General features: G+C 45.9%; 1 protein-coding gene across 7 annotated transcripts in view; it reads left to right on the top strand.

The window, feature by feature from the left end:
- The window catches only part of rergla (RERG/RAS-like a), a 29,289-nt gene extending 5,202 nt beyond the window's left edge, over positions 1 to 24,087 (top strand). For 5 of the 7 annotated variants that reach the window (XM_048982258.1, XM_048982731.1, XM_048982484.1 and 2 more), the window contains 4 exons: positions 21,320 to 21,376; positions 21,873 to 21,946; positions 22,340 to 22,488; positions 23,184 to 24,087. In XM_048982258.1, coding sequence (XP_048838215.1) covers positions 21,320 to 21,376; positions 21,873 to 21,946; positions 22,340 to 22,488; positions 23,184 to 23,466 — 563 coding nt within the window. In that variant the 3' untranslated portion in view covers positions 23,467 to 24,087. Of the gene's footprint in view, positions 1 to 17,730; positions 18,343 to 18,379; positions 21,210 to 21,319; positions 21,377 to 21,872; positions 21,947 to 22,339; positions 22,489 to 23,183 lie in introns of those variants that run through there. The other 2 variants (XM_048982404.1, XM_048982311.1) reach the window with 2 other exon arrangements.
- The last annotated feature ends 743 nt before the right edge of the window (positions 24,088 to 24,830 follow it).

Consider the following 24,830-nt stretch of genomic DNA (forward strand, 5'->3'; position numbering starts at 1 on the left):
ATCATAATTCAGGGCTAACAGGGTCCTCCTCTCTCCGGGTGTCTGAAAGATTCTGAGGGAAGTTGTAGTCTCTCCACATTTTGGTTATCAGCTTTCTCCATTTCAGGCATGTGTTTATCTTCAATATTTGTTTCCACGGTGTCGAATAAGAGTAATCGCTTCTGGGTTATGGAGGCAAGAGCAGAATTCATTTGTTAGAAGGTGAAGGGTGTCCATTTGCAGGGGAGGCATAAAAACGTGGCAGATTTCTATTCCATGTTCCGGCTGGTCCTGGGGCTCCCAGGCAGGGTGTACCAAGCCGTGGTGCTGCCGTTTCAGGGGGGTGTCTCTCGCAGACTGGCATGGTCTGCTGGAGAGCTGAGAAGATCCTTTGACAGATTGGGGAACTGAATAGCGAGTTATAGACCACAGAAGTCCCTGCAGCTGCACTTTGCTTTTCTGCCCAATCCACAGCTGGAATGACCCATCAAAATTCACAGGGGGAGGTGAGAGGACTCCTGGTAGGTGCTGGTAAGCCCCTCCCTTCCCCCCGCACTCCCCTCTGTTTCTTATCTTCCAAACACTTACCCAGCAAATGTTTCCAGATTAGCTTTAATGCAGGCCCTTAGCCATAAGCATTTATCCAAACCACTACACTTTGTGAGCTCTTAGCACGCAAACGTGTAAAATTGTGTGGTGCCAGAGAGCCTTGTCCATTCTCTAACCCGGCAGAGTGCTGCCCACAGTAAATACGACACTGCCAGTAATCTAGGAGGTATCAAAGACTGGCTGCTTGCTTTGCATGACAGCATTACTGCATCTCAACCTCAACCCCCTGCATCAAGAATGGATTGTGACTCAAGCAAAGCCGTTGTCCGAGGGGCCTGTGGTTTCTAACCATGATCGATGTCGGCTAATTTGTGTAAAAGAAGTGTCATGATAAGGAATGCTGAGTGTAACCCTGATCTAATAAAAACAAACTGCTCTGCTGTGAAAAACACTTCCACTGATTTGCACATCTATTTCACTGTAACTGCAATAACATCCACTATTATTTAATTAAAAAGACGCCATAAAAATTATTTTAGTTAGTGAAACACAGTAAGAAACTGTGACCTATGCAGTTGTGGATCCTGCGGCTAACGCGGTGGCTACATAAGGTGAGCAGATAACCCATGTCAGTGAGGACACTGTGAGCTACAATAACACAGAAACAACCATTTCAATTAAAAGTACCTGCATTTCACTTTAGCACCGAGTTCTTGCTGTGTGCTGATTGGTCAGTCTCCTATAATCATGCACGTGTCACTAATGTTAATGTAAAACAGCTGGATGAGTCTTTCAATCAAGGAAACACACCAGTCACAGCGCAAGAAGAACTGAACTATTTAACCAAACACTGGAGCCTTTCAGTTTTAAAGCAGTTTATAAACCTGAAGTATCTCAAAGTGTCTCCAGTGACATGACATTATCTGCTCACCCTATGATTAGAGAAAGTAAAGCAGACATAATGGATACAGAGCACCAGACGTTGAGAAAGTATATAGTGTAAAATGACTAAAGTAGAACAGGGATTACAGTCTATAACACGTAAGTTTAATACATTATCTGTTAACAGTCTTCAGGGAAAAGGATGGTAAAAAGGTATTTTTTAAGAAAAGAAAAAAAACATGCCTTATATTTACAATGAAGACACCACTGGAAATGAGAATGGAACAAAACAGCTGCTGTAACCTTATATTACCACTAGGGGGTATTAATACACATGTTTCTATTTGAGTTTAGCATTTTCTGCCCTGAGGAGCAAAGCCTTCTCCATCTTGTGCTATTGTCCCATGTTTTTACTTTATTTTAGTAGTTAACTGCTCTTTAAACAGGTAAAGTGTGATTTTTTTTAAAAAAAAAAAAGGCAAACAAGTTATGTGCTTTCAAGCTATTTCTCTTTTTTCATAATTATATTTCTAAATCAGCCCAAAATATTTCCCTTAATAGCTCAAAGTCGCGGCCTGTGAAGGGGCTCATTTGTCAAATACGGCCGACTTCAGTGCCCCTCGCTGGCTCAATTTGTCTTTCTTGAACTTGGCTTTCATCTGAAAAATGCTTGCATTTGTTTCTATTTCTGGAATGAATATAGTGTTGGGGGGGGTGCACAGTTTGGGCCAATGAATGTGCTAAGACTGCGGCTTAAGATCCTCACCATGTGTCTGCAAATAGAAACCTAAAGGTTTTAGCCAGCGATGGAACAGTGGTGGCTTAATGGTTAAGGAAGCGCATTTGTAATTGAAAGATGGCTGGTTTGAATCCCCGACCAGCAAGGCACCACTGAGGTGCCCTGAGCAAGTTACCGCCCCTAAGCACTGCTCCCCGGGCGCTGAATTAGCTGCCCCCTGCTATGCCACATATGGGTTAAATGCAGAGAACATTTTTCATTGTTGTGCACGGTGTGGTGTGTGTGTGTAAAAAATGACAACTAATCACTCAATTCTAAGTAAAGCTCCTGCATGAACCTGATGGGGGCAGCTAGTTGGTAACCCCCAAGTGCGTTATGAGTAATTTATGGCTGCTAGTTCACCCAGCTGCACGTTATTGGGAAACAGGAGCACTGGGTAGCACTGTGGCCACATCTCAGGTGCAAATCCCTCCTCCATTATGTGGGAGGGGGGTTATGTATATATTAAATTGTGGGGACAAAACGTCCCCACAATGTGATTAAAAACCTGTTATTTTGATGAGTAGGGAACCATTTTCTCAGTCCCCACAAGGATAACCTTAATTTAATAATAATTTGTGACCGCAATCAAAAATCTAAAAATGCCCGAACTGTTGCATTTCATCGAGTTACTTATGGTTACGCTTAGGGCTGGGTAGGGGGTCAGGTCGTCATTGTCACGATTACGGTTTTGTCCATAGAATTGAGTGGAAGTTTGCTGAATGGGAATTCCTAAAATTGCATGACTGGGTGCCCTATGACGGACTGGCACTTTGTCCTGCGCTGTGCTCTCTGCCCCCTTCTCAGGATGAACAGATGGAAGCTGCAGGAACAGATGGATAGATGGGTAATTGGTGGATAATGGATACATGATAATACATAATCATTCTGCCCTTAAACAATAAATCAATACCAGTGATCTTTGTTTAACAAACAAGTGTTGTGACATTATTGCAGTACTAAGATGGGCAATTCCTACTATGACATAAATTTGTCTCAGAAGCAAAGGCCTGGGATTTGCGTCCCACTCTGATGATGGATCACACAGCTATACTCTTGATACATTTTTAGATGATGTAATCTGCCCAATATATCTGCTGCACACCATTTATCATCTTTAGTGTCAGTATTAAAGCAATTCTTATATCTTTATGGCACTGTCAGAAGACTTGCCAGCAGTAAGGTTAGAAACAGCAGATGGCTGCATTTGAGCAGTAAAGCAAGCATCGCTGTAAGCAGGCAGGGTTAAGAGGTGCTGGGAGTATTGTTATGAGGTGCCGGGACTATTGTTAAGAGATGCTGGGAGTATAGTTAAGAGGTGCTGGGAGTATTGTTAAGAAGTGCTAGGAGTATTGTTAAGAGGTACTGGGAGTATTGTTAAGAGGTGCCGGGACTATTGTTAAGAGGTGCTGGGGCTATTGTTAAGTGGTGCCGGGGCTATTGTTAAAAGGTGCCGGCAGTATTTTTAAGAGGTGCCGGGACTATTTTTAAGAGATGCTGGGAGTATAGTTAAGAGGTGCCGGGACTATTTGTTAAGAGGTGCCGGGAGTATTTTTAAGAGGTGCCGGGACTATTGTTAAGAGATGCTGGGAGTATAGTTAAGAGGTGCTGGGAGTATTGTTAAGAGGTGCCGGGACTATTTGTTAAGAGGTGCCGGGAGTATTTTTAAGAGGTGCCGGGACTATTGTTAAGAGATGCTGGGAGTATAGTTAAGAGGTGCTGGGAGTATTGTTAAGAGGTGCCCGTACTATTTGTTAAGAGATGCTGGGAGTATTGTTAAGAGGTGCCGGGACTATTTGTTAAGTGGTGCCGGGACTATTTGTTAAGAGGTGCTAGGAGTATTGTTAAGAAGTGCTGGGAGTATTGTTATGAGGTGCTGGGAGTATTGTTAAGAGGTATTGGGACTATTTGTTAAGAGGTGCCGGGACTATTTGTTAAGAGGTGCTAGGAGTATTGTATTGTTAAGAAGTGCTGGGAGTATTGTTATGAGGTGCTGGGAGTATTGTTAAGAGGTGTCGGGACTATTGTTAAGAGGTGCTAGGAGTATTGTTAAGAGGTGCTAGGAGTATTGTTAAGAAGTGCTGGGAGTATTGTTATGAGGTGCTGGGAGTATTGTTAAGAGGTGCCCAGACTGTTGTTAAGAGGTGCTGGGGCTATTGTTAATTCGGTGCTGGGAGTATTCTTAAGAGGAGTATTGTTTTTCCTGTCATGTGGTGTTTTTCTCTATTGGTTGTATCCAGTATTTTCCCTACACACAAACACACACACCCGCTCACACACACATACACACACAAATGCGTGCGTGCCCCTACGCATCCCTCTCGTCATGGCTCACTCCTGCCCACACTGACCTTTCCGTCATGCCCTACAATGATGTGTGTGCCAGAATGCGAGCCCAGATCAAACACCGCTGGTCGAGCTTGTCTGCCTGAAGCAGCACAGTGTTTTGATGTGAGGCTAGCAGAGACCTTTAACTGATTCTTTTCCTTTTAGACACAAATGAGCCAGATGATGCATCTTTCACCGGATGCTGATGTATTTACCCTGACTCCCCCCGCACCCATCTCTCTCTCTCTCTCTCTCTCACACACACACACACACACACAGGCACAAACAAATGCAATACATTGTCATTTCTTATTTGTGTTCATTTTAGATGCTGGTTTGCCATTGTGTCTATTTTCTTTTAACAGTACTAGCAACTAGAAATTTAACTAGAAATTAGCTGAGCTACTGCTGTTGTAAACTTTCATCACATTACTAGTCATTACAGTCTGATATATTCAATACATAGTGCCTGTCTATTTCCATCCATCCATCCATCCATTTTCCAAACCGCTTATCCTGTTGGGTCGCGGGGGGTCCGGAGCCTATCCCGGAATCAATGGGCACAAGGCAGGGAACAACCCAGGATGGGGGGCCAGCCCATCGCAGGGCACACTCACACACCATTCACTCACACATGCACACCTACGGGCAATTCAGCAACTCCAATTAGCCTCAGCATGTTTTTGGACTGTGGGGGGAAACCGGAGTACCCGGAGGAAACCCCACGACGACACGGGGAGAACATGCAAACTCCGCACACATGTGACCCAGGCGGAGACTCGAACCCGGGTCCCAGAGGTGTGAGGCGACAGTGCTAACCACTGCACCACCATGCCGCCCCGCCTGTCTATTTCACACATTTTAATTGTTTTAATTTGTTAGTGTCATATGATGTGTGTACACAATTAGTAATATTTGAGAAAGTTGTGATTTTGAAATAGTATCTGCCCCCCCCCCACTCAAACCCTCCCACAGTTATGTTTTATTTCTTCACCTGCACCCCTCCCTTGTAATCCCGTCTAGCCCCACACTTCTGCTTCAAAGGGAATCCTGCTGTATACACAATAGCGCCCCCCCCCCCCAATATGTCACATTTGTTTATATCTGTTGTCCCAGTGAGGACCAGTGGTGCCTTACGTACCGTATGGTAATGTAGCATCGCATCCTACAGAGCGGGTGGGATTCTGCTGCCGTACCTGGTATCAGTTTGGTGACAGACAGGACAGGACAGGACACAGCTTTACTGGTCCCCCTCCTCAGGGGAATTTTAGCTGTCCAACAGGATAACAAAGGATAATTAACTTATAGTGCAATAGCCCCCTCCTTGAAGAAATATATCAATAAGAAATGAATAAACAAGAAGAAAATGTGTAGTACTGTGAAACCTTCCAAGTAAAACATTGTTATGGCCGCTTGTGTGAGTGAAATATGAGGGGCTCTGCTCCGCTGCCCGAGTGCACGCACAGCCATGGAAACTCGGAAATATTTACAGCGAGAGCCTGGTGCTCGCGTGTCTAAGGAAACCCCAAGCCCCCCCGCTGCAGGCTTGTGTGTACACTAAAATGTCTGGCATGGGCGGGGGGCGGGGGTCCTGGGAAAGCAGTACCAGGGAAGGATGGTTTTGGGATGGCTTGTTTGGAGACATGCTGATAAACGCAGATGTGGGGAGGGGGCATCTTTAGCGGGAAGGAGGGCCCTGCGGGATGTAGCTAAAGGCGTAGATCATTCACCACGACTGATACTGACAGCTTGATTGTATCAGCCAGGATGCTCTCCTGTTCCGGAACCTCAGATTCAAAACAGGGGTAATGAAAGGGAAAATGCAGTAAGATGGAACTGGTGTTAAGACGGGGGGTTGAGGCATAATCATTGGGGAGGTTACTTCAGCTGTGCCTTATTACAGACACTGGGCTCTCTGTTATCCATCTCATCCCTCGGAAGACACGTCCAGACCCTAATGCCCAATCCCACAGCCGGCCACAGCCCCTTCCCAGACCCAAGGCTTGTTGTGTTTGCATGTGGGGTGCTTTGTGGCCCCGTGGGTTACGACTTTTCCTGTGGCCGGAAAGTCACCGGTTCAAACCCCATGGTTAGCAGAGTCATTTCATCGCAAGGCCTTTAACCCAACTTGCTTCAGGGACTGGATGATCCTGCTCTCTCAGTTGTGTTTTGCTTTGAGTAAAAGTGTCTGTCAAATAAGTAAACGTATGTTGTGTTTGCGCATTTGCTAAAAATAGTGGTCTGTTTCTATTCTGTTAAACCTTACAATATGTGATGAAATTGTCCCCTGTGTCTTTTCATGTGGGGAATCCCTACCTAATTTACCTTACACTGCCTTACCCAGCTTGCTGTTTTTTGTGGATCATGGCTTTACGTGTTTCTCGCATTACTATTAAATCCGAAGAAGCCTGACATGCACTATGACAACATAGAAGAACTGGCTCTGCAAGAAAACCCAAACGCATATATAAGCGGGCAAAGGCAGTGACGGATCGCATGGCTGCTGTTCTTCACTGCTCAAATTCAAGATGATTCATATAGGCTGCAGACGTTCAGTGTCTCTGCCTTCTTATCAGTAAACACTCTGTGTGACGAAAAACAGGCAGGCTTGATGTGAAAGTGAAGACGTGGACACTGTCAGGTGGCACACTGTGAAAAGTTATGCAAAATGTCCCACCTATGGTGGAAAAATAGGCCATGTTCATAGTATGGGTGAGTCAGCTGAAACTGCTTTTCTGCTTTACTGCGAGAGAGCGACCAGGTGCAGTGTGGGTGGGCTGTCAGAGTTGAGAAACCACCTGGTTGCATGTTGCTGGGTACAAACACAAGGACCATGCCTGCGGTTTTAGCGTAATGACTGGCTGTCCTGCTAATACAAAACTCTGGTTGGCCAATTTGGGTATATCATTACCCATCACCCTCATCTGACCAATAGAAAATAAACCTGCTCTTTTTAACACTGTCATTCATCTGGCATTGCTGATGAGGAAATTGGTATATAGTGCATAAACTGCAAGTAGAAATAATGCCTGTTATTTACCTGAGAAAGGAACCTTTTCAGATATTAAATGAGTGGTCATCAGAAGCAGATTTATTTCTGGGGCCAGACCTAGAAAGTAATTTCTGGGCTCCTGGCCAGCGTCCAATGTTTCAAAGACTAAATAGCTACTGAGAAGAGTCAGAAGATCCTAGCTGGGTAGCTGGATAGCAGAACATGCTTCTTCAGCATCTTCTAAATAAGGAATGTATTTGTTGTCCGGGGCTTTATGGCCCCTGGTAGGGTCACCCAAGGCAAATAGGTCCTGGGTGAGGAACCAGATGAAGTGCGGCTCACTAGACCCCTTATGAAGAGAAATAACATAGATTCACGTTTTCCCTCACCCAGACGCGGGTCACCGGGGCCCTCCCCCCGAAGCCAGGCCTGGGGGTGGGGCTCGATGGCGAGTGCCTGATGGCTAGGCTGGCACCCATGGGGCATGGCCAGGCTCAGCCCAAAGAAGGAACGTGGGTCCCCCCTCCAATGGGCTCACCACCTGTAGGGGGCGCCTAGGGGGTCAGGTGCAGTGTGAGTTGGGTGGTGGCCAAAGGGGCGGACCTTGGTGGTCTGCTCCTCAGCTGTAGAATCTAGCTCTAGGGGTCACTTTTCTGGCGGGGGAAGAACCTGAGCTGGTATGGGAGGTTGTGAAGTTTCAGCTAGATATAGTCGGGCTCACCTTGACACGCAGCTTGGGCTCTGGAACCAATCTCCTTGAGGGGGGTTGGACCCTCTTCCACTCTAGAGTTGCTCGCGGGGAGAGGTGCTGAGCAGCTCCTTTGTTCTGCTGGGGGACTTCAATACTCACATGGGCAATGTTAGTGAGACCTGGAGGGGCGTGATTGAGAGGAACAGCCCCCCACCCAATCTGAACCCGAGTGGTGTTTTGTTATTGGACTTCTGTGCACTTGGCACCAGGACACCCTAGACCACAGTTCGATGATCGAATTGTAGCCACATGTATTAGACCCCTGGGTGAGGAGAGGGGCGGAGCTGTCACCTGATCACCACCTGGTGGTGGGTTGGCTCTGCTGGTGGGGGAGGAAGCCGGTCAGACCTGGCAGGCCCAAGCATATAGTGAGGGTCTGCTGGGAACATCTGGCAGAATCCCCTGTCAGAAGGAGTTTCAACTCCTACCTCCGGCAGAACTTCGCCCATGTTCCGAGCCTCCATTGTGGAGGCGGCTGACCGGAGCTGTGGCAGTAAGGTGGCCAGTGCCTGTCGTGGCGGCAATCCCTGAACCTGCTGGTGGACACCAGCGGTGAGGGATGCAGTCAAGCTGAAGGAGTCGTATCAGGCCATTTTGGCCTGTGGGACTCCAGAGGCAGCTGATGAGTACTGGCGGGCCAAACGGAATGTGGGATCAGTGGTCACAGAGGCAAAAACTTGAGTGAGGGAGGAGTTTGGTGAGTTCATGGAGAACGACTTCCGGACAGCTTCGAGGAGATTCTGGTCCACCATCTGGTGTCTCAGGGCGGTAAAGCGGTACAGCATCAACACTGTTTATGGTGGGAATGGGGCGCTGCTGAGCCCAACTCAGGGGATTGTGGGTCGGTGGAAGGAATACTTCGAAGACCTCCTCAATCCTACCGACACGCCTTCCAGTGAGGAAGTAGAGTCTGGGGACTGGTGGGTGAATCCCCCTATCTCTAAGGCAGAGGTTGCTGAGGTGGTTAAAAAGCTCCTTGGTGGCTACCCGGGGGTGGATGAGATCCGCCTGGTGTTCCTCAAGGCTCTGGATGTTGCAGGGCTGTCTTCGTTGACACGGATCTGCATCATTGTGTGGACATTGGGTGTGGTGCCTCTGGATTGGATTGGGTGGTGGTCCCACTCTTCAAGAAAGGGGACCGGAGGGTGTGTTCCAACTATAGGGGGATCACCCTCCTAAGCCTCCCTGGTAAGGTCTATTCGGGGGTCCTGGATAGGAGGATTCGTCGGATTTTCGAACCTCAGACTCAGAGCAGTGTAATTTTCGCCCTGGCCGTGGAACAGTGGACCAACTCTATACTCTTGGCAGGGTCCTGGAGGGTGCATGGGAGTTTTCCCAACCAGTTTACATGTGCTTTGTGCACTTGGAGAAGGCCTTCAACTGTGTCCCTCAGGGAATCCTGTGGGGAATGCTCCGGGAGTATGGGGTTCCGGGCTTCCTTATAACAGCTGTTCAGTCCCTGTACGACCGGTGTCAGAGCTTGGTCCTCGCTGTCGGCAGAAAGTCGGACTCGTTTCCGATGAGGGTTGAACTCCATCAGGGCTGTCCTTTGGCACCGATTTTGTTCATAACTTTTATGGACAGAATTTCAAGGTGCAGCCAGGGCATTGAAGGTATCTGGTTTGGTGACCTCAGGATTAGGTCTTTGCTTTTTGCAGATGATGTGGTTCTGTTGGCTTCATCGGACCGTGATCTTCGTCTTTCACTGGAACAGTTGGCTGAGATCATGGTCCTCAGCCAGAAAAGGGTGGAGTGCTCCCTCCGGGTCGTGGAGGGGGTCCTTCCCCAAGTGGAGGAGTTTAAGTATCTCGGGGCCTTATTCACAAGTGAGGGAAGGACGGAGCGGGAGATCGTTAGACAGATCGGTGCAGTGTCAGCAATGATGCGGGCGCTGCATCAGTCTGTTATGGTGAAGAAGGAGCTGAGCCAAAAGGCAAGGCTTTCGGTTTATCAGTCGATCTACGTTCCTACCCTCATCTATGGTCATAAGCTGTGGGTAGTGACCGAAAGAACGAGATCACGAATACGAGCAACCGAAATGATTTTCTTGCACAGGGTGGCTGGGCTCCTCCTTAGAGATAGGGTGAGGAGCTCAGTCATTCGGGAGGGACTCAGAGTAGAGCCGCTGCTCCTCCACAGGGTGGCTGGGCTCTCCCTTAGAGAGAGGGTGAGCAGCTCGGTCATTCGGGAGGGTCTCAGAGTAGAGCCGCTGCTCCTCCGCATCTAGAGGAGCCAGATGAGGTGGCTCAGGCATTTAGTCAGGATGTCTCCTGGACGCCTCCTTGGTGAGGTGTTCCGGGCATGTCTCACTGGGAGGAGACCCTGGGGAAGACCCAGGACATGCTGGAGAGATTATGTCTCTCGTCTGGCCTGGGAACTCCTCGGGATCCCCCCGGAGGAGCTGGATGAAGTTGCCAGGGAGAGGGAAGTTTGAGTTTCCCCTGTTTAGACTGCTGCCCCTGCGACTCAACATGGAAAAGCAGTAAAAGATGGATGGATGGAAGGATTTAGTGCAGTGACTGTTTGTGGCCAATAAGTGGCCAAACCATACAAATACATGGCTTGAGTGATGGTGAACACTTCATTGTTGGTCAAGTGACCATGTGCCGGTTTGTTCATGACATCCTGTACATGTCATAGTCTTGGATATTTATGGATTAAGTCATACAGCAATCAGGCACCTGTTAGACTCAAACTGGCAGCCTACTGATTGTTAGCTTATCTGTTTTTAACCCCATATTGTGTCATAATTATTATAATCCACATGGCTCAGTGCCTAGACTGGTTATTTAATCTGTATAATCACTGACGTCCCATTTCAGTTTTTTTTAATCCTTTTATTATATGATTGTTAATAACCATTTATTGGACATTTTGGGTATAAAATAAGAAAAAACTCTTTTGTGCCATTATACCTACAGATGTCATGCCCCATTAATCCTGCCTTTTCGTCAACCACGCACCCTCATTAACCCCGTGTTCACCAGCTGTTTCCGATTGCTGCAGTTAGTTCAGTGTATTTTAGTCCGTGTTCGAGTACGTTTCCCTAGTGTTGTCATTCACGTTATGTGTGTTTCCCTACTAATTAAAACCTGTTATTTGTATCTATGGCTCCCTTTGCCTGCTTCCGTGACGGATCCCTGACAGAATGACAACACTCACAGAGAAGACACCTCCCTTCCCCTGTCAGGAACACCTTGACCTTTTGGATGAGGTGGAATACTGGCTCAAGGAGCCCGAGGTGAAGGGAGACCTTGCGGCGCGAGCCGTTGCTTGCTGGTCAAGGGAGATCCTGACACGGTTCTCCCCTGCCGAAGACCCGCGCCTCGCGGAGGAGGTGCAGCTGAATTTAACCTGACTGAGGAGTTGGGTAGCTGAGGACATGATCTGGCAGGCAAGGGGCGATTACAGTTTTTGTCCCTTTATTCCATGCGAGCTGCCAGACCTCGCTGCGCCTGTTTGGGGAAAGAGAAGTGGGGAAAGCGACGAGGGAAAGCGCTGCACGTTTCCCTAGGGGCCGTCTCCATCTCCGCTATTTCTCCTGTGGTATGCCGAGAGGAACCCGACCAGGCGTTGTCTGCGCTCGGAGCCCCCCTGCCTGTTGCTGCTTCGCCTATGCCCAGAGCCCGTCTGCCTATTGCTGCTTCACCTGCGCCCGGAGCCCATCTGCCTGTTGCTGCTTTGCCTGTGCCCGGAGCCCGTCTGCCTGTTGCTGCTTCGCCTGCGCCCGGAGCCCGTCTGCCTGTTACTGCTTTGCCTGCGCCCGCTGCTAAGGCGTGGACCCCAGCTCTGTTACCCCCAAGTGGCAGACCCTGACCAGGATTTCGGGTCTCCATATCCAGGAGGGGGGTCGGTTCCTGCCCGTCCTGCCCCCTAACTGGCCCTCGGTCCCTGTGGCTGGGGCTCGTGGTGTGCCTGCGGGTCCTTCGGCTCCTGCTCGGCGGTTGCCTGCGGGTCCTCTTCTGATGACTGTTTGGCTGCCTTCGGCCCCACCTCCGTCGACTCGGTCATCTGTGGGTTCCCCTGCTTTGATTCCTCGGTCGTCTGCGGGTTCCCCTGCTCCAACTCGTTGGTCTCCTATGCCTGGGCCTGCTGTAGCTGTGCCTTTGCCTGCTGTGACTGCTGTTCCCTCCTCCCCTCTGCCAGTGTCCCCTTCGCCTTCCTCCTTGCCTCCTCTGGTGCCCCCTTCGTCTTCCTCCTCGCCTCCTTCATCTGTCCCTGTCTGCCTCCTCGCCCCCTTTGTTGTCCGCTCCTGCCTCTCCGTCGCCGAGGGTCCTTTCGGCTCCAACCTCGCCGTCGCCTGCTGCCCCTGCGGTTTCTGCCTCTCACCCGCTGGGGTTCCCTCGGGCTCCCTGTTTTCCCCCGTCCTCTGCCTTCCTTCCTCCTGTTTTGGTGCTCCCTGTGTCTGCTCTTCGTCCCTCCGTTTTTTTTCGTTCGCTCCTGGTCCTTTTGTTCCTCCTGTTGGTATTCCCCCGGTGTCTCTGTTCTTGGTGACCCTGTGCCTGTCTGTGGTTCTGGTGGTTTGTCAGTGGTTATCCTGCTTCTTGTCCCTGTGTCTGTTCTGTGTGTCTGTCCTGTTCCTGGTTCCTTGTTGATGTTTTGCCTTTGTTTCCCCAGGTCCTGTCAGTTCCCAGTCTTGTGCCTTCACTCTCCTTGGGCGTACCGGTGTGCGCGCCTTTGGGAGGGGGGTAATGTCATGCTCCGTTTGTCCTGCCCTTTCGTTGACCACGCCCCCTCGTTAACCCCGTGTTCACCAGCTGTTTCTGGTTGCTGTTGTTAGTTCAGTATATTTTAGTCCGCTTCGAGTACGTTTCCCTATTGTTGTCATTAACGTTATGTGTGTTTCCCTACTAATTATAACCTTTTATTTGTATCCACAGCTCCCTTTGCCTGCTTCCATGTCAGATCCCTGACACAAGGTTTTTTTCTGTTTGTTTTATAGGTACTTTTTGGACTAATAATCAGAAATCGCTATGTTTGTATCCCTCGTGGTGTAGTAGTTACGACTCATTATTAATTATGGTCTTCATCCTCATCTCCATCCACCACCTCTTGTTGAGATGTTACTGCCCTTGACAACCGCAACAGTCTGTTCAAGGATTATGGGTTAGGTGTCACCGTGCATCACCCGACAAGTGATCCTTCCTGGCTTGCTGGGTCCATTACTCACCTAGGCAGAATAACATGTTAGGATATGTCAGCTGTAGCCTTTCTATAGGTAATGATCACTCTCAGCCTTCGCATGATCGCCGGTTATGGCTAATGGACAGTTGCATGACGGACCTGGATGGACAGCTGGGTTCGTCATTCTGTGTGGTGCATTTCAGCAGAGTTTGCACTGTAAAAAACAGTCTGGTTCCGCCATCCAACAGCCCAAGTGCTGTTCCACCAGCTGCTTTTAAATGAGGAGACCTGGGGAATTGAGGGAGGATCTTCACTTATATTGCCATGCATTGTCAACATATTAGCCGTGGAGACTTGGCAAGCAAGGACTGAACTTTTATTTATATAGAAATACCAAGTACATAATACTTAGCATATATCAACTTGTAATTATGGCTGGAAAAGACCCAACGGCTTGATCAAGGCAAAGAAAACAGCATCTGCAGTTTTGCTGCATATTTAAAAATAGAAGATTTTGCTTTTTTAAAATAAATTGCATCACAGTCATTTTGTGGATCTGGCTTAATTGGTAGTGCATTAGTGCAGGGCATCGGTAGAAACCTCTCTGATGCATGTAGAAGCCGGTGTCTGTGGCATTAAAGCGTTTAGGTCCTCATTAAACACCGTAAAAAGGTATGACAGGGAGTGTTTAATATCAGTTCAGTGACAATTTCAAAGATTTTTTCCAGCTTTAATATACATTAATAACAAACTTTATATGATAATAAGAAACATTGTAATCATATAATTATATAATGTTTGCTATTAATGTATATTAATGTTATGTTATGAATGATTTATAAATGCATTAATAAGGTGCACTGAATGTTCTACAAATGCATTATGAATGCATTATGAAGTTATAGTTAATGTAAAGTGTGGAAAGTTTTCCAACTTTTGCCTTCACATTCATAATGCATAAGGCATTCAAAGAAAAATGTATAATGCATTATTATTGATGCATTAATGTGCAGTTTCAGTTTTAATAGATAAAGTCTTGGTTCTCTTAACATTGTCTTTACTCTTGTGATCAGGTTTCCTGTCTCATAAAGACTATACTTGATCCCACCCAGTCTTTCTTTCCCCACCTGATCTCACCTGCTGCCCCCCCCACCCACACACACTACCAGTCAAAAGTTTTTACTTTTCCATTTATTTCGTAAACAAAATTTATGAGTCAAATAAATCAAGTTTCCTTCATAAAATGTAAAGAGTATGTAAACGTGCATATCTAGCATCCTATTAACTGGTTGTGTGGTGATGGTATAGTCAAATTCTGGGCTGTCCTTTAATTTTAATGCACTAGTTATCTTTTTTATCCCATGAAACAGAACAATATTTAATGTCCCTTGTAGAAAGGATGCCTCAAATTTTCTCTGCTCTTTTAACTGTTAGAGGAGGTTACTTTGATGAATCAAAGATGTGACATTTTCTTGAAAATAAAGGTACTCAAATAGTGAACATACTGTAATTTTATTTGTTAGCAAAGACTATTGAGTGTATTTTTAGTAAATGTTAAGTAAGAAACATGCAAATGTAGAAAATCTCAGTGTATGAAAAAAACTTTTGACTGGTGGTGTATTTGTGTCCTTTTTATCGCCCACCCCCCTCCCCCCTCCCCAGCCCCCCCAGGCCCTGGCACCCAGCACACCCTCCCTACTCCCCCCTCCCCCCTACTCGCACCCCGTGTCACATTACTCTGTTATCCATCCTGCCTAGAATGAGTGTCGCAGGAAAAATAACATGACAAGGGACTGAAAAGGTTTAAAACTCGGCAAATAGTACAGCTGTGTGCCCACGGTGATGCAGCAAACCTCGGTCATATCATGGGATGGATCTGGGGAAATCAAACGGGATGAAAAACCATTATTTATTTATTGACCTCCAGCTCGGTTGAAAGGCTTCTCATCCTCTCTACGATCTGCCTGCCTTGTTGTGCGATCCGAATCCCTTTATTATGGCCTGTGGCAGTGGCAGCAGTTTGGCCTCTGTCCCCGTGGAAATCACATTCCCTGCAACACTAAGTACCATCCATTGCTGTGCTTTCTGCCTAGTTACCAGCCACTGCAGGGCAAATGTGACTCACCATCTCACGCTGGTTTGTTTATGTCAACAAAGCTGTTAAATGTCCTGTCAGGCTCGGCACTGACACAATAGCTGGGATTTGAACCCAAAACCACCCAATAGCCATAACTGCTTCATGCTGGAAAATATGAAATCATTTTTCATTTCCCTAAAGAGCTCATCGGACAGTGAGTCTGACGTGAATACGAGTCATCAATTGTGGAGGAAGGGCTGTCAGGTCTGGTCTCCCAGGGGGCGACATGCAGGATTGTGAAACAATGCCAGACTGGTCATATGTTTGCTTTTTGGTGCTGGGATCAAAGCAAGGTGCATCCTATGTTGCGTACCAAGATCTCCACTGTGCCCCTTTAACCATCTACACAATGGTAATTAGTTTCTCTTCTTCCAGGTGGGAGAAGAGGCTGCATTGCCCCTCATTCTCATCAGTCCATGGTTATGAGTCCTGTCAATGGGCACTGGGGATCCTTGGCACTCTGTCGGGAGTGTGCTGTGTCATCCGATGAAGTGACGAGGAGTGGGCGTTTGATGGCGCACATCTCGGGGGAGGTGTCTGCTGGCATTCACATTGTGTGATGAGGGGGAGGCCAGTCAAAGCAATAATTGACTCTACCAGACTGGGTGAAAATGGGAAAAACATTAAGCTGTCTAAGCATTGCAAATGAGGCAGTTCTCCATTCTCTAATATAGGGGTTCCCAGGCTTTTGATGCGTTTATAGACAGTCTATGCATTTTCTAAGCCAGTCCGTGAAGACACAGAACTCTAGTCATCTTAATTGTGTGATTTAAGTCATTCCATGGTCAGAAACTGACCTCACCCAGGTGTAATTTGCTAAATAAAAGTATCTGATAAACCTGCAGATGTCTTGGACCTTGAGGAGCAGAGGGTTACGACCCCTGTTACCCAAGTCAGGTGCATATCTTCTGACGCGGAGGCGTTCAAAGGTTAGTATGTACATTTTATTGGGTTGCCTGCACTGTCAGAAAAAAATACCAATTTGTACCTTTGAGGGTACCATTACTTGTCACTGCGGCTGTACCCTCAATGGTCTGCCAGCTGTAGGTAAATGTTTTTTTGTTTGTACCTTGGGGAACAAAACTGTACCAGACTTGTACCATGCTTCTGACGGTGTGGCACCATAGAAACAAAAAACTTTTACAACAATGAAAGAAGCAGGTGGGCTTAGTAACAACAACAAAAACAAATCTGATTTCACACATTAAAACGGGGGAGATATGTACATCTCCACTGATGGATTTATTAATACAATCTCAGATCACCCTTTAGCAGGTTCAAGGCTGCAGAAGGACATTTGTCATGCAACAAACTGATTTATTGCCAAATGTTGCCCTCAATCTGATTAAAAAATTGAATTAAGATAAATTAGATTATGGCCTGTTGTTTTTTACTCATGTTTGTTTGTATCTTACAAAGGTTTATTGAATTACAATATAATTGCTTTTGATTTTACGGTAAAATAAGACTGTTCTCTATTTCGAGTCCAAGCTAACAAAGGTTGTGGTGAGATGACATAAAGGGTGCTCTCAGTGTTGTAAGAATGTAGAAATATAGGTTGTGTCCAAATTCAGGGGCTGCATCCTTCGAATGACGCTGCCTACATAGTCTGTACATAATAAGAATGAGTCATTAGGTAGGAGAGACACTAGGAAGAGCTTCCAATGAATGACCAGTAACAAGAACAAATAGTTATGGGTGCAAATGTTATACAGAACGTAAAAGAAACCAATGTCAGTGAATATATGCAAATAACTCCAAGGCAGACTTAGGTTCTTACGAGATTAAGTGCAAAATCCAGGAATGCCAAGTAGTCCGTTCTTCTGGATTGGTTTACTAGTGCTTTCTAAGTTAATATTTTGGATCGGTTCTGTCCGTTCTGGTTTCTCGTCTAGCTCAGTGCTCCGGGATCCGTTTGCTTTACTCCCCCCCCTGCTTCTATCTACCGTCTCACCCTCAGCGATTCCTGTTCCCCTCGGCACCTGAGTCCAATCCAGTCATCACGCCTGCCCAGACTGGTGTCAGTGCTGCCGTTACTTAGCCCTGGGAAATGAGCCCGTCAAAGAGGAGGAACCTGACAGGCAGAAGGTCTGCAGCCACATGCACACATTCTGTGGTGTTTGTGTTGTCTGTTGTATTTTGAACTTCGTTAATAAGACACTTTTAAATTCTCCATCTGCAGTTTATGGCAATTTTATAAATGAAAATGTCTTCTATGGAAAATAAGTCCATGATTTTTTTTATTAAGTCTCAGGTATAGATTTGTTACCATTATTATTTTAATAAATTAAAATAAGAGCCACTCTGATATTACTGTCAATCTAATGGCTAATTTGCCATGTTTTGCCCGCCTGACCCTCCTGTCTCCTGCTTAACGAGACCCTGATGAGTCACACCTGGTGTTTGTTACCCCTCGTTAATCCTTGTATTTAAGTACCTGTTTGTCTCATCAGCCCTAGTCCGGTCATTGATGTCGAACCTTCCTGTTACTGTCCTGGTTGCCTGCCCTCCTGGTTTTAATCCCTTTGCGATCCTGTTTATTCACCGAGTTCAGAATCCCCCTTTTGTTTTCGCCACGATGCCTGCCCACAAGTCCTTCGTCCCGTCTGTCATGACATAATTCAAGCTTAACTGCCTAGGATTAGACTGGCCAACGCATAACTGCGGTTTAAATGGAAAACCTGATTAGAGCAAAGGCAGGGCATCCAGTTTCAATAAGGGGCTCTGATGATATCGTCTTCTGCAGCCGACCTCTGCCAAGGACAGAGGCAACCACATCTGTAGACACCCCGACCTCAAACGCAGCATGCACACGTGTACTGGTGAGGAAGGCAAACTCAAATATGCATTTCATTTCTGTGTCCGCTGCTGAACTGACAGATATACCATTACTTAACTGATGTATGCATTTTTTTTTATATGATGCAATTTACAGTTTTGCCTGTTTATTCAGCTGGATACTAGACTAGAATTTAACTCAAATACCTCAAGGGCAGAACATCTGTACCCCACCCCTGTCACTAACTTATCTGGAGCCAAAAGTCTTCATGGTCGTAGAAAACCTTGAAAAGAATTGTTCTCCACGTAGATAAATAACTTTTAACAAGCATAAGCTTGGGTTGTTTTAATGAATTCTTTATGTGATGTGTGGTGTTGTGTTCTCCATTGATCTCCTTACTTCTCTTTCATGTAGTAACTGCATCTTGAGGTCAAGCCTGAAAACGCAGGATTTTTTTTTGGTGGCGAAGGGGGGGGGGGGGGTGATGTTAGGGGTCATGCCCCTCCTCTCACCAACAATCACTTATTAGTGATATAAAGCAGAGTTTTCTCCAGGTAGCGGGGGATTGTGTGGTCATGAGCGATGACTGAAGACTTTGAGGTGTAATGAAAGTTCGCAATTCCATCTCCCAGATTTTCTGCGTCTGCTTGTCCTCTCTTAGAGGCGAAATGGCAGTTTTAGGTGTTTTGCTTTCCAAGTCTGTTAATTTTGGTGCTCTTTAATGAAGTCCCTCGTTCCACCATCTAAATCCCCATGTCACAAGGCTCTGTTCAATGTCCCAGCGGAAGCAAATGTTTTATAAGCGCAATATGCAGAAACAATTGCCTTCATTACTAGAGTCACAGCATGTAGCTTCTTAGCACGTTGAGCACCAAATGCATTGACTCTAAATACTGGCAGCACAGGTTCAGGGAACAGGACAGAAGGCGGCTGGGACGGACCAGGGACGGATTACGGACCGGGCCAGCGGGGCCGCTGCCCAGGGGCCCTTGGGGTGCAGGGGGCGCGTGGGGCCCCTAGCCCAAAACAATTTGCAACGCTTATCAACAATGTATTTTTGTTTGTCTATTTTAGAGGGCCTACATTCTTTGATCCTCTGCCTACAAGGGCCCCTGACCCTATAGGGAGGGCGTTTGGCTGCCAAGGGCCCTTGAATTGTGGTGGTTGTGGTGGTGGTGCTAGTGGGGGGCGCCCTCGCGAACGTTTTGCCCAGGGGCCCATACAACCCATAATCCGTCCCTGGGATGGTCGGCCAGTCGTTTCACGGCTCATTCTCGCTGGCACAGGGCAGCTTAAAGATAACTGTCCACTTCTTTGGAAACTGGAGAGACATGTAGACGATGGGAGGAAATGCAAACTCCACACACAAAGCCAGGCGTGAGATTAAAATACTCAGCATTGGAGGTGTGAAGACACATTGCTGCCCCAGTCATCATCATACATCCTTCCATCTTCTATCCGCTCAGTCGTGTTATGGCCGCAGGGGGTCTGGAGCTCACCCCAGGTAGCACGGAGAACACAGTGAGGATAAACTCTGGGCAGCAGGCATGTGCATAGGGGGTGGCTGGGGGGCCCTGAGCACCTGCCCGTATCGCCAAAACTATTTAATGTGAGAGGCCCCTTTTTAAACTTGAAGCACCTGTCTCTCAAATAGTCTGTGCGCAGTCCTGCTGGACAGGATGCCAGTCTCAATAATGTAACTGGGAAACTCTTTTGGGGATGATGGTTTGTTGGTAATTAAACACACTTTTTTTTGTTAAATTTTGTTTAAAAAAAAAAATAATAAAAATTGAGTCACTTCAGGTTTTTGTGTGAGTGGGGTTCAGTAACCTTTGCATGTATCTTTACCCAAAGAGCCACCTACTGGGATCTGGCTTTGAGGGAAACAAACCACTGGATTTCAGCCAATGACACGATCAGGTTGTGCTTATTGTGTGATTACTGACTGTGTACCTCAAAAGGTTCCCCAGTATTCTCAGTGTATTGACTAAGGATCTACTATAGTGAATTTGCAATGCTGACGCATTGTGAGTTTTTCTGTTGTACTCATATCATCATTCATTGGCAGCGTGTTTTAAAAAAAGCACTTTGCAAGTGGCCTAACGGTTAGGGAAGTGTGTTTGTGGTTGGAAGGTTGCTGGTTAAAATCAGCAGCTCTGCAAATTACTGCCCCCAAGCACTGCTCCCTGCGTGCTAATAAGTAGCTGTCCACTGTTATGTCATGTATGGGTTAAATGCAGAGGACACATTTTACTGTGGTGTTTCAACAATGTTAGCTTTTCACTTTTGGAAGAATGAAACAATGGAGTTATGGTCTCAAAGGAAGTCAAGAGTGTAATACAATTTCTGTTACTGAGCATCATTTGCGTCTCTACAGCTAAAAACAAGTATCGTAAAACACTGATGGTGCCGGTGAAGGTGGCAATTACAGGGCATTTAGTTAGTGCAAACACATGGTCTGCTTGAGTAGCTGCTATTATTAGATAGGCACTATCCTGTGATCAAGAAGTAGTAATGTTAAGGAAAACACCCTACGCAGGGGCACGGGGCATGGCGTAATGCGGTTTTAAGATGCTTTCTTGAAATAGTCGCGTAAACAGAAAACTTTCACATCAACGATCAGCAGTGTCCATGGCCGCGACTCCGTCGTCACAGTGACGGCACCAGCCTGATGCTCTTACGCAGCCCCCCGTGCTCAGATTGCGTAGTGGAGAGCCGGGGTACGGCGCTGGGTGCACGGAGACGGGGATGCTCCAGTAAACATCTCAAGGAGTACGATCACTAAAGGGGATTTAATGTTGTAGTAACTGAAGAAAGGAGGGAACTCTTCACGCAACCTGACAAAAGAGAAGCGCACAATGAATGACGTTAAACTGGCAGTCCTGGGAAGCGAAAGGGTCGGGAAATCTGGTATTTATTGGAATTGTCTAAAAAACATTGTTTACCGTCCGGTGTAATAAATAATAGTATGACAGCTGATAATTCATTAATTACATGCGATTTATCTATTCTCGTTGCAGCGCTCATCGTACGATTTCTTACAAAGCGCTTTATTGGCGAATATGCATCATCAACAGGTAAAGTTAATCTTGAAATGTCTCTAACAATGAAAACAGACTAATTTTGCAGGTCGGTTAAGCATTTTGTCGCAAAATATATATATTTTAAAACGAATCCAAAATTTCAAAATGTCTCCAGGTTATGCAGCTTTGTAATAGTACTTTATCAATAGGATAATATTGATTGTGCAAAACAAAATTTTATAGATTTTCGGAGCTGTGTGCTTCCGGTAATTAATATTTTTTAGTGTTTTAAATATGACAACCTCTGATTGTAAATAAATGAGTTTTGCGTTTTCTGAAGTCCTAATTACTAAAGTTATATATCACCTCTTAACAGTAAAATTTTTCATCGGGTTTACTCCAGAAATGTTTTTCCTGTAATTCCTCCTGTAAAAAGGTCATTGAAATGGGATTGTAATATTCAGTTTTACGGGGAAATGGATGGATGAGGTTTATCGGTCCCTGAATTGATTTTGCTTCAGCGTAATTATTTCCTATATTTGCTTCCCAGAGTGCATATATAGGAAGCGCTTGTCAATTGATGGACGGCAGCTGAATCTTGAACTGTATGATCCATGTTCACAGGTACGTGGATGGAAAACGTTAAATGATGATGATTATGGGATGGCAGTGCCAGGCAGCACTTGTTTATCTCATTCACTTGTTTTTTGTCAGTCAAATTAACTTGGAGAGAGTGCATTTTTTGCATACATATATGCCTGTGTTTTTTCAATATGTCTCACATTTATCTTATGAAAATGTCTAAATCTTGCTGACAAAATTCCTAAATTCTCTAAGGTAACTCCCCCTTATGTTTAAGTGTGCATTTAAAACCAACGTCTCACTCAGAGAAAATACTGAACTAGTGCCTGGCCATCGCAGTAACGCTACTGAAATGCTGTAACAACATTTCGCGCTTATTGACAATGTGGAATGCCGGTATCAGGGCGAAGTGACCGCTGTTTAATACGTGCCCAGGCTTGTGAAGGAAAATCTAACCTGAACGAGCAGATGCACTGGGCCGATGGCTTTGTGGTGGTCTATGACATCAGCGACAAGTCTTCGTTCCTCGCGGCGAAGGCCGCCCTCCATCTCATCCGGGAGCAACATCTCGGGGTGGCCAAGAGGTACAGACCCGTCTCTGGCTACAGAGGGCAGTGGTGGAAATGGACCACGATTCTCTGCCTTTTCTGTAACAGCTATGAATCACTGGGCATGTAGGAGACTCTTGCAAAACAGATGAGATTCTTGCTTGCTAACATTAACAGGATGATAGCCAGTGACCGTGGTTTGAGTAGCAGCTGTGCGACTCTGCTACTTTTCAGTCTGTTGAGCAATAGTTCGGCTTCTATGAATATGTCGAGACTTTTGATAAGGAGTCCTGACAACAATTAGTACTGACAGCAGAGCCTAGTGTTCAGTGATAATTGTTTCAGGAACACACAGTAACACCTGAATTTATCTTGTAGTCCTCCACAATGTTCAGAGTACATTTTCAGACCCTTTCAGCTGGTATTGATCAAATATACACTAGTGGCCAAAATTGTGGAAACAGCTAGCATTTTTGCCATTACACTTTAAAAATAACTACGTGAATTTTGGCGGTAATGTTTATAAACAATCAAAGAATGTTCTAAATATCATACATTGGGTAGTTAAAGTAGTAACTGGAGCAACAGTTATATAAAGTTCTGCAGTTTCCAAAAATTGAAAGTGTTTCCACAATTTTCGTCACTAGAGTACGATTTGTTGAGCTTTGAGTAAATCGCGGTGGCGGATCGGGTGCGGAAGACGCTGAGATCCATTCCCAACTCTCCCATAGGGATGGAGACTCGGTGGTGTTTTTGGTGGGCAACAAGCAGGACCTGTGCCACATGAGGGAGGTGGACCGCGAGGAGGGCCAGCGGCTGGCAGCTGAGGCCAGATGCCACTTCTACGAGCTCTCTGCTGCAGAGCACTACCAGGAGGTGGCGCTCATGTTCTCCAAGATGGTGCGCAATATCAGCCTTAGCGGCAAGACCAAAGATCGGCGTCGGCCTAGTGGCTCCAAGTCCATGGCTAAGCTGATCAACAACGTCTTTGGAAAGCGGCGGAAGTCGGTGTAGGAGGTTTCATGTGATGCTTAGTGATGGACGCACAAGAGCCTCGTGATCATAACTGCAGCCGAGTTGTTTCTTTATTGTTTTTGGAGCAAATTTTGTCTTGTGAACCATAATCCTTCAAACAATCATACTGTAGCCGTAATATGTACATTATGTAAGGTATCAAAAGTAACCTTTTGTTAAAGTGCTATACAAAACATTTACGTTTACAATAGTAAATGTAAACAGTATTACAGTATTTATTTTCTTTGCTCTGACATGTAGTCTTTCCCAATTTATACATAAATTTAGTTTCTTAATCATTATACTGCTTGTTGCTAAAGATTCTTTAAGCTTAATGGACGTTAGAGTAAGGATGGAACAGTTCTTGTAAAAAAAAAAAAATGTGGTTTAACTGCTTTCCTGATGTTATGTTGTGCATCAGGAAATGTGGATGAGTGTCAGAGTGCAACTCATATCTGTCATTTGTAACAATTCATCTTATCATCTTATCAAACAACTGTTCATTTGATCATATTGCCATCTGTATTATCAAAATATGTATTGTTCACTATACATAAAAGCAAAACAATGAAAATATGAATTTCTGAGAAATACTCCTTTTGTAAATAAAGTTACCATAAATGCTTGAATCTGACATTGCTTAACTGTGTGACTAGTGACAAGGTTTATGTGTCAATATTTGCATCACAGTGGAAGAAACAGTCATTCAGAATGAAGCTAAGCATCAGACCCATAAAAATGTGGACCAACTGTGAGTCCCCGAGGACCGGACTGGGAAACCCTGTTTTACAGTGAATTTACATATCTTTGACAGATGATGTTGGAGTACATCTCTGAGTACCGTTCTGTTAATCTGTTAATGCAGAGGAGCTGGGCTTTGTGCCTGTCATCTGACTGCTCAGTGGGGTGTAAGGGGTGTACTTGTGACCAATAACAGAGTAAACATGCAGTGTCTTATAAAACTATGTGAATATTTTAGATGGTTCTACGTTTTTGGAACAAACTGAGGAAATCGAAGGCTGATCTCAAAGTTTTTCGGCCAAAATATCTGTTTAAGTATCACACAAGTTTGCCATGTGTGTATTGAGTGGCCAGGACTACGTGTGTGCATGTGCGTGTGTGTGTCAATGCAATCCCATTTAACCTTATGCTTTTGCAGAACACGTGCTGAATGTCGAACTAACTCCCGATGGGGCAGGTGCAAGATGAAATGCAGTCATTGTGAAGATGAGTCTTATTTAGTGGAACAGAGCCTCTCTAGCAGAGGAAGCAGCACCTGCGCAGGCTAACGGCCACAATGAAACGAGATCTTTACTTCCTGGGGGAGGTAAGTGCCATCGATAGACGAGCTCTGGGTTTGAAGC

The sequence above is a fragment of the Brienomyrus brachyistius genome, chromosome 1 (assembly GCF_023856365.1).
Source record: "Brienomyrus brachyistius isolate T26 chromosome 1, BBRACH_0.4, whole genome shotgun sequence".
In the NCBI taxonomy this organism is placed as follows: domain Eukaryota; kingdom Metazoa; phylum Chordata; class Actinopteri; order Osteoglossiformes; family Mormyridae; genus Brienomyrus; species Brienomyrus brachyistius.